We start from the raw sequence: 9,761 nt of genomic DNA, 5'->3' as shown, positions 1-9,761 counted from the left end.
GAAAAGTGGCGTATATTAGAACAACAAACCAAGAGGTCTCTGATCATCAGTTAATTTTACAGGCTGAATTGGTACGGGACTTGGGGTTGTAAAAATGAAACAGACTATGAGGTTTATTCAGTCATAAATCAAAGTGTGAAGCGTTTAATCGGTTCAGATAAAAACTCTAGGGAGCATATGTGCAATTATGTGAATACTTAGAGAATCAGAAAGATAGGGCGAGAGAGAGAGATATGGAGAGAATCAGAAAGATAGGGCGAGAGAGAGAGATATGGAGAACGCTTTGTCTCCGTCGCCGGCAGGTGAAATCGCGGGAAGAGTAGCCTCTCTGTATGTCTATCCGATCAAATCTTGTCGAGGGATATCTTTGTCTGAGGCTTCTCTCACTCCCACAGGTATTTAATCAGAGACAATAATCCGCTTGTTTGCTTATGTTGATGTGTTCTTGATGATTTGTGCTCTTGATTCAAATGAAATTTGTGGGCGTTGTAAGTATTCTCTGAGTGGAAATTATTTAATATTTATGTGTGTGATTGGTTGGTTAGGGTTTCGATGGGATAGAAACTGGTTGATTGTGAACTCTAAAGGAAGAGGATTGACTCAAAGAGTGGAACCAAAGCTTTCCTTGATTGAAGTTGAAATGCCTAAACATGCGTTTGCACAGGACTGGGAGCCCGACAACAACTCTAACATGGGTAAGATTTTGTCTTTTTATTCTTCAACTGAATTTTTAAGATATTCTTTTTTTTTTCTCATCTCTGTTTGGGGGTGTGTGTTACAGTGGTTAGAGCTCCTGGCATGGATGTACTTATGGTTTCACTAGCTAAACCTGAGAAAATAGCCGATGGTGTCTCAGTCTGGGAGTGGTTTGGCTCCGCACTTGATGAAGGAGAGGAAGCCTCTAACTGGTTTACAACTTTTGTTGGGAAGCCTTGTCGACTTGTTCGTTTTGATTCAGGTTTTTTACATTTTCATGTCATAATCAGTTGATCCTTTTATAGCTTTAGCTTCATGCGTGCTTTGCTGTTTGTTTTGCAGACTCTGAGACAAGACCTGTGGATCCAAACTACGCTCCAGGTCACTTTGCGATGTTCTCAGATATGTACCCTTTCTTGCTTATATCACAGGTCAGTCACCATGAACGAGGAAGTTGCTTGGGTTCTTGTTCTGCTCAGAATAGTTACATTACGTTTTATAGGGTTCCCTTGATGCCCTGAATGAGCTTCTCAAGAAGCCTGTACCGATCAGCCGATTCAGACCCAAGTATGTTTGTTTCAAATTATTGCTTTGTAACAACACTTGATCAACTTTCTTGTCACAGCATCTTGGTTGATGGATGTGAACCATTTGCTGAGGACTTATGGACAGAGATCCTTATAGACAATTTCACCTTTCATGGTGTGAAATTATGCTCTCGTTGCAAGGTATATACAGCCTACTTCGTTATATACTTTCTTTGTTTTTGTTTGAAGGGTAAGCTTTTAAATTGTTTTGGATGATCAGGTACCGACGATAAATCAAGACACTGGAATTGGAGGTGAAGAGCCAATTGAGACTCTGAGGAGTTTCAGATCAGACAAAGTCTTACAGCCACAGAAGAAACCACAGGGAAAGGTACTCAAAAAACATTGTTGGGTTTATCGTCATAATGATTGAATATGGGAGTTTTGAATGATGATGATGATGATGCAGATATACTTTGGACAGAACATGGTTTTGAAAGATGGGTTTGGGGATGGAATAACAAAAACAATCGAGATTGGTGATTCTGTTTTTGTCCTTGGAAAACTCTCCTCTCCTACTGAAGCAGCAACTTGAAAAAACAAGAAAATGTGCATTCTGTACATTGTGCAAGTTTATCCGAGGACACCAAGCTTTATCAGAGCACTTGTATATATCATTTCTACTGACAATCAAACCCAAACCTTTAAACTTTATCATTATGAAAAGCCTATTAATATTGGTTAAAACATTAGTGTGCTCCCAAGTAACATGTAACACAACTAGGGAATGTAAATACAAACCCGACAGAAAATATGAAAATCGCCAAGATAGAGAAACAAATGACGTTGCCCATTGCTTTAAAATAGATATGCTCGACTCGAGTTGCTTCGCATGGCTAACAAGATCCTCTACATGGCTTACAAGGTGTAAAATCAAGCATAGAACCCCATGTCTTCGAAACTTTACGACACCTAGCAAGTTACTTCGCCGGCAATCTCCACGATATATTGATTATGAGTTTAGTCGGCAATGGTTCCATGTATTTTCCTTTTGGAAGAATCTATTTGCCTAGGGACATGAACGACTTGTGATAAAAGTAAACATGTTCACCTTTATGATCGAATTAACATTCATTAAACGTGGATTCATAGCTCAAATTGTAGAAGATTATGGATTAAGAAGAATTTTCTCCAACAATGAACTCTAGTAACCAGCAGTGTGTTAAGTTCTTAGAAAAGAATCACAACAAATTTCTGGTTATCAGCTTTTAGACTTTCGGGTAAATGCTTGGAAGAGATTGAAAAACTTTGCTCTGCCTTCTTATGTTATGGCTCGAAAATGAATGTAAAAAAGGCTAAAGTCAGTTCGAACGACATATGCAAGCTAAAGACAGAAGGATGATTAAGTCTGAGACCCTTAAAAGAGATAGTCTGTTGCTTAAAGCTACTTTGAAAAATTCTCTCAAGTAATTATTCCTTATGGGTTAATTGGGTAAAGAAACACTTGATTAGGAAAGGATCCATTTGGTCTGTTAAGAGTAGTCAAAATGGCTCATGGTTCTGAAGTACCAAACCTTTGGCTAGGGGTGGGCATTTTACCCGATACCTAAACCCGTATCCGAACCCAATCCGAAAAACCCGAACCGAAATCCCAACCAAAGTAGCAAAATATCCGAACGGGTATTGAATTATGAGAGATTGGATATCTGAACCCGAACGGGTAATAACCCGAATGGATATCAGAAGATAACCGAACATATATGTATTACTAACCTTATATTTCTAGTTTATATCTCTCATTTTATTTCAAATATTTATATTGATACTATATATACTTTAAGTTCATATAATCTACATATAATTACGGGAGAAATGATTTGCTACTTACTTAAAATGCATGTAAAGTTTTTGTTTCAAGAATTAACAAAAGTTACATCCAAAATTTAAAAATAATAACCAAATTAGTGTCTTTTTTAGTTTTAAAATGTTATGTCCAAATCTATTAACCATTCTATCTATTAAAAATAAAAAAAAAAATTAGTAAAGTGAAAGTTATATTTTTAAATACAAGAAAATTGAAAAATGAAATTTTAATTTTAATGTTTTTTTCTTTCAAAATCTAAATATTCGAACCCGATCCGAAATAGCTAAATATGAACAAAAAATATCCGAACCCGTCCCGAATTACAGAAATACCCGAACGGGTTATATACCTCTACACCGAAATACTCAAAAATCTGAAATACCTGATCCGAACCCGAATGCCCACCCCTAGGTCATGGCTTTTCACAAGGTGGAAGCTCATAATGGAATAAACAATTCATTTTCGGATGCCTCTTGGTCTTCGCAGGTATGTTTACACAATTGATACTCCTTTAATGAAGTGTCCCAAATACAGTACTCGTGCTGTTACAAAAGGACACTTGCTCTTTTTAGCATACAATTGATTATGCTTCATCAGTTCAAATACCACCATGAGATAAACAAGATGCTCAGTCATATTAGGGCTGTAGATCAATATGTCGTCATAGAAAATAAGGACAAACTTCCACAATTAGTCTCTGAAAACATTATTCATCTAGCCTTGAAAAATGGCTAGAGAATTAGTTAGCCCAAAAGACAACACCACATACTAATAATGACCATTATGCGTACGAAATGTTGTTTTACGAATGTCCTCAAGTACCATTCTAACTTGATGATAACTTGCTCGCAGATCAATCTTTGAGTATACTCTGGATCCTCCTAACTCGTACCATTAAATCTTCTATTTAAGGAATAGGAAACTTGTCCTTAATTGTCATACTGTTGAGCGTTATCTATTCTACACAGAGCCTCCATGGGGTATCCTTCTCCTTGACTAGTACCACCGGGAAAGCGTAAGTACTATAACTAGGTTGAATTGTCCCAGCCTGTAATAACTCCTTGACTATTTTATCAATCTTATCTTTCTGGTATACTGCATAACAGTAACATTTCTGATTCACTGGATTAGACTCTCCCATCAATGTGATTTTATGGTTGTGGTTAGGTCGAAATGGTGGCAATTAATCTGGCTCCTTGAAAATATCAGTTTATTCTCCAGTCAACTCTTCTATATCTTTACTCTGCACTTATTTTTCTGCATTTAACTCCACTGTATTCACACTCTGTTGATCCTTCTCTGCTTCATCATAAGCATAAGTCATATGCAATTAGATCTCTTTCTGCTTGAGTTGTTCAAGTCTTTTTGACTTAACTTCCCTCACTGATCCCGATTTAATTCCTCCCAACATTACTTTGGTTTTACTCATACGAAACTGCATTGTTAGCGCTCTTGAAATTCCCATGTAATGGGTCCAAGAGCGTGTAACCACTGCACACCAAAGACAATGTCATGACACCCCAAAAGAATCAGCATAAAATCTGCTTGAAACTGATGTCCTTGAAACTGACATTTGAATTTGTCAATCTTCACACGAACTTCTATTTTACTACCTTCTGCAACAGACTTTTGTTCTTCCAGTAGGTAATAAACAACATCACAGCAACTTTGCAATCTTCTTATCCATGAAGTTATGTGTGGATCCTGAATCAATCAACACATAAAAATGCTTCTTCCCAGGCAATCCCTTCACTCGCATACTAGTATAATCTGATACTCCAGCTACTGCATTGAGAGAATTTTGAGCAATATCAAAAATCTCCATTTGCTCGTTCATGTCAGTCTCTGCATCTTTCTATTCTTCCACTTCCTCATCATACTCCATAAAACTTGTGTTTTCTTATGTTTTAAGTAATGATCAGGAGTAAACTTCTCATCCCAATAGTAACATACCTTTAGCTCGCCTTTCAGTCAACTCTGCTTGGGACAAAAATGGTTTCATCTTGCCATTTCCCTCCTTCTTTGGTCAATCTTCCTTCTTGTTATTAAGGATCCCCTTCTTTTAATTATTGTTTAACTGAGGTTTATGAGAATTCCAGTTACTCTTCACTTCTCTCTTAGAATGTGCTTTTTCATATAATCTCTCAAGGACCGGACATTGACTAGTATATTGAGGGTGAAACATATAAATATGCATTTGTGTATGTAAGCGAAGACAAGCTAAGTAAGCACTCATTCAGTACTCCTCTGACATCCTGAGTCTTGTTCTGATTAGTTCAAACTTAGCATAATATTCTGTAATACCTTTTGTCTCTCTCAATTCTTTCGGCTCAACTATCGAATCATCAAGAACCTCTTCGAAACTTTCTTTGAGCCTGTTCTTGTACCCTCTCCAACTTCTTAAAACCAACACTTCTTCATACTCTTTCATCAAAGCTTGATGTGAAGTTGATTTTTCACCATCAAAATGAATCAATGTGATTCCAACTTTAGTTTCGTCCGGTGTATTATCAATTACAAATAACTGCTCATCTTTGCATAACCATTCTTTGATCTTACACCTGTCAATCATCGCTAGCCTTGTCTTACCTGTGTAATTAGGTTAATGACCTTGATGATGATAGAGATTCACTGTTGATTTTCTTGTACCCTCTTCTTACTTCGTGTTGATTTTCTACAACTCTATGCGCTCCACTGTGATTATGAAGCTTTTTAGTAATTTAAATGTTTTTAAAAATAGATCTACAACAAAAAATTCTAGAGCCAATGCTAAAAATCTATAGCCGATGCTAAAAAAATTACTAACCTAATTTCTAAAGTAAAAGTTCTAAAGTTACATCACCGACCAATCATGACATCTATCTTTTTAACTGCAGTAAAAAGCCACAAAATAAAAAGAAGGTGAGTCTTGGCTCTAAACATTCTGAATTGTAACATTGGTGCCTCTTGGTCTAATCATAACAACAATTGTGGAGTTTCCTGGTCGAGAAAAAACATTGGTTAAGAGGGACATGTAGTTGGAACGTCGATTTTGTATACAAAGGCATTTTCATGGTTGACTACAAGAATATAACATTTGGTTGCTTGTAAACGCTACATGCTCCTCCGTTAAAAACTTGTTGTTGATCTCATTGTAAATTTGAAGTTCTCAGGTATAGGAATGTTTAGACCTTCACAATTGAATTCTCTGATTTTCATGTAACTTTGACTAGATTCAAGCTAGATTCAAGCTATTCTATCTTTCCGTCTAGTTCACTAGAGAAAAATATGATTTCTTAGATTGGACTGCAAATATGTGTAGGTTAGTGGTTGCTCAAATGTTTGATTCTTAAGCAATGCTTGACAGTGCAAGATTATTGAACATGGTGAATTTGCAGGGAATCATGCTCATTGTAAGTGAGGACCAACTGACACCATCAGGTTATGTATATAATTGATCTTGCATGGTTTATTTAAAGATTATCGACTTTAACATATCTCATGAATTGAGAGATGATAAAAAGAAAAAGAGTATTATTTGTTTTTTTTTTTTTTTAGATTATTATTTGTTGAGACACGAAATGTAGCAAAGTCCCAGAAATATCAACACACAAAGACGAAGTAAAGTTATAAACTTTGGCTGCTTTGTCTTAAATCTGAAACGTCCGTTAGCGTAATTAATAACCGATTCCTTCTTCACCCACTCTTCTCCTCCTTCTTGTCTCTCTCTACCTCCAAAGATCTTTTCTTGTAACCTTTGAACTTTCAAATGGACATTAAAAAGCCGATTTTTAATAAAAAAGAAAATATCAAAGCCGTTTTCTCGGGAAATTTAATAACTTCCCGTTTTAGAAAACTCAGAGACACATTTGTGGTGCTCGTCTGAGAGGATTTTGGAAGATGGGTAATAGAGTAATCTGTATGAAGAAGAAAGATGTTGCCATCAGAACAGGAGGAGGAGGAGGAGGAGGAGATGGATCTAGAAGCAAGAGAGTAAGTCGTTCTCAAAGGAAACTGCTTGGTGATGAAGAGATGTTGCATCGACGAGCTTTGTCCATGGCTATTCATCAAGCTCAGCTTTCTCAGAGATTCGATGGGTCCGTTTCTAGACGTGTCGGGTCTACTAGCTCCAGAAGACAAACTCTCTCTGACCCTTTTTCAAATAACAAGCAGGTCATTTCCTCAAATTTTATAATAATGATAAAAAAATTTCGACTTTGGACTAGCTTGTTGATGTTTGTTGGTGTTAAACATATCCGAGACATGGGTTGTGTAAGAGAAGATTCTTATATGGTTTCTTAGTATTTGTTTGAGGAGAGAGTCAAAAGTATGTAGAGATTGAAAATCTGATACTGACATTAGGTTGGGACCAGAACAAGAAGTGTTATCTTTGTAAGAATGTTTGTTTTCTCTGATTCTTTTGAAAAGTTCTCTAGTGACTTTCCTCTTTTTTTTTTTTTTTTTAAAAGTTCACAATTATTTGTTGTCATAGGGTCTACTACCTCATTGTAATTAGAACATAGAGTGTGACAAGAAGCTTCTTTTTGGTTATTGCACGAACCAAGTAGAAAAGCAGATGACTTTGTTTGAATATCAAATTTTGTTCATGATTGTCCTGTCACAACGCATCAATGTTACGTGTTCCAACCGATGTTAGTATCTGTTTGTTTGTTCAGGTACCTGATCTTGTGGAGAGCTTGGCGGTTAAGAAAGTCGTTCTTGTACATGGTGAAGGGTTTGGGGCTTGGTGTTGGTACAAAACTGTTGCTTCATTGGAAGAGTGTGGACTATCTCCTGTTACAGTTGACCTTGCTGGATCTGGATTTAGTATGGCTGACCCAAATAGTGTTTCCACTTTAGAAGAATATTCAAAACCATTGATCAAGCTTCTTCAAAATCTTCCAGAGGAAGAAAAGGTTAGTCAAATGCTTGTGTCAGGTTTATCTTGAAACATGGAAGGAAGGTTTTCATTCTAAACATACATATGCATGAAGCAATGAGTGTTGATTGTTTCAGGTGATTCTGGTAGGTCACAGTACAGGAGGTGCATGTATTTCGTATGCGTTAGAGCTGTTTCCTGAAAAAATCTCAAAAGCTGTATTCATATGTGCCACTATGGTTTCTGATGGACAAAGACCCTTCGATGTCTATGCTGATCAGGTAAACACTAAGCAAAAAAAAATTCACACTCGTTTCTTGAATTTGTTTTTTGTTTTCTCTTAATCAACATAATTATATTCAGTTTAGCTTCGGTAAAGATTTATTTACACATATTGGGAGAAAAGCTAACAATTTTCTAAGAAATCAAACGAAAAATCATAGAGTTAAACATGGGTTGTGGAGTCACTTTCAACCATCTTCCTCATCTTGTGAATGTTTTTGTTTGTTCTCAAACTCTTACAAACTGTCTCTGTCACAGCTTGGTTCTGCAGAACGGTTCATGAAAGAGTCGCAGTTCTTGATCCATCGAAATGGAAAGGACAAGCCCGCAACGGGGTTCACTTTTGAAAAGCAACACATGAAAAGCTTGTACTTCAATCAGTCACCCAATAAGGTAAACACAGCACAAGAATAGCCCAATTGTTGTTTGGTTTTGTTTGCTTCTGTTTTTGTTACAGATTTGGTTCAATTTTGGATACTAATCAATCAAAATCTTTTACTGTATGTAAAATATATTTTTGTGACTATCAAAAAAGAAAAAAACTTCATTTTAATTAAGACTTAGATTCTGATCCGCACTTTAGAAGAGAGTTTTGTATTGGCGGAAATTATATGTTTACCATTTTCATGCTACCACTTTTCATTTATACCACCACTGAAGGAACATTTTTAAAAATACATTCTTCGTTAAGTGGCAAAAGACTTTTATGTTCATGTTCTTTATATATATAATAAATAAATATTTAAATAAATAAAAATTTAAAAAAATAATTTTTTAATTTTTTTCTGAATTATACTATTTCGAAATTCAAACCCTAAACCCTAAAACTCAACTCTAAACCAAAACCATCAATCCTAAACCCTATGTTTTTGAAATACGAACCCTAAACCCTAAACCATCTATCCTAAACCCTATTTTTTTTTTGAAATAAACCCTAAACCATGAAACATCAACTCTAATCTCTAAACCCCGAAACATCAACTCTAAACCCTAAACCCTAAACCTTCAACTCTAAACCCTAAAACATCAACTCTAAACCCTAAACCCTAAACCTTTAACTCTAAACCCTAAACCTTTAACTCTAAACCCTAAACCTTTAACTCTAAACCCTAAACCTTTAACTCTAAACCCTAAACCTTTAACTCTAAACCCTAAACCTTTAACTCTAAACCCTAAACCTTTAACTCTAAACCCTAAACCTTTAACTCTAAACCCTAAAACATCAACTCTAAACCCTACACCCTAAACTTCAACTCTAAACCCTAAACCATCAACACTAAACCATAAACTATCAACACTAAACCCTAAACCCTAAACCCTAAAAAGTAAACTCTAAACCCTAAACCCTAAAAAATTAACCATAAACCCTAAAACATCAACTTTAAACCCTAAAACCGAAACCTTCAACTCTAAACCCTAAACCCTAAATCCTAAACCCTAAAACCCTAGAGTTGATGTTTTACGATTTAGATTAGAAGATTTAGGGTTTAGGGTTTAGGGTTCGAATTTCAGAAAAATATAAGGTTTAGGGTTC

General features: G+C 35.8%; 2 protein-coding genes across 2 annotated transcripts in view; both read left to right on the top strand.

Moving 5' to 3' along the window:
- Nucleotides 1-218: 218 nt before the first annotated feature.
- Nucleotides 219-1,983, top strand: LOC106315502 (mitochondrial amidoxime-reducing component 1). Its single transcript, XM_013753244.1, has 8 exons — nucleotides 219-395; nucleotides 546-695; nucleotides 782-958; nucleotides 1,039-1,127; nucleotides 1,199-1,263; nucleotides 1,322-1,424; nucleotides 1,504-1,614; nucleotides 1,693-1,983. The coding sequence occupies exons 1-8, from the start codon at nucleotides 272-274 to the stop codon at nucleotides 1,816-1,818; spliced, it is 945 nt and encodes a 314-aa protein (XP_013608698.1). The 5' UTR covers nucleotides 219-271; the 3' UTR covers nucleotides 1,819-1,983.
- A 4,745-nt stretch (nucleotides 1,984-6,728) lies between these two features.
- The window catches only part of LOC106317235 (putative methylesterase 12, chloroplastic), a 4,281-nt gene continuing 1,248 nt past the window's right edge, over nucleotides 6,729-9,761 (top strand). Inside the window, exons 1-4 of the mRNA XM_013755087.1 lie at nucleotides 6,729-7,239; nucleotides 7,743-7,982; nucleotides 8,083-8,226; nucleotides 8,486-8,620. Coding sequence (XP_013610541.1) covers nucleotides 6,967-7,239; nucleotides 7,743-7,982; nucleotides 8,083-8,226; nucleotides 8,486-8,620 — 792 coding nt within the window. The 5' untranslated portion in view covers nucleotides 6,729-6,966. The remainder of the gene's footprint in view (nucleotides 7,240-7,742; nucleotides 7,983-8,082; nucleotides 8,227-8,485; nucleotides 8,621-9,761) is intronic.

This window comes from Brassica oleracea, chromosome C9 (genome assembly GCF_000695525.1).
Source record: "Brassica oleracea var. oleracea cultivar TO1000 chromosome C9, BOL, whole genome shotgun sequence".
In the NCBI taxonomy this organism is placed as follows: domain Eukaryota; kingdom Viridiplantae; phylum Streptophyta; class Magnoliopsida; order Brassicales; family Brassicaceae; genus Brassica; species Brassica oleracea.
The sequence above is the reverse complement of the archived record's forward strand: the minus strand, read 5'-3'. Positions and strand labels throughout refer to the sequence as shown.

Bases quoted from the DNA above. Each gene is read 5' to 3' on its own strand.
- LOC106315502 (XM_013753244.1), top strand. From the start codon at position 272: ATGGAGAACGCTTTGTCTCCGTCGCCGGCAGGTGAAATCGCGGGAAGA. The intron at 396-545 runs GTATTTAATCAG...TTGGTTGGTTAG, and splicing joins GGCTTCTCTCACTCCCACAG to GGTTTCGATGGGATAGAAAC. The intron at 1,615-1,692 runs GTACTCAAAAAA...ATGATGATGCAG, and splicing joins AGAAGAAACCACAGGGAAAG to ATATACTTTGGACAGAACAT.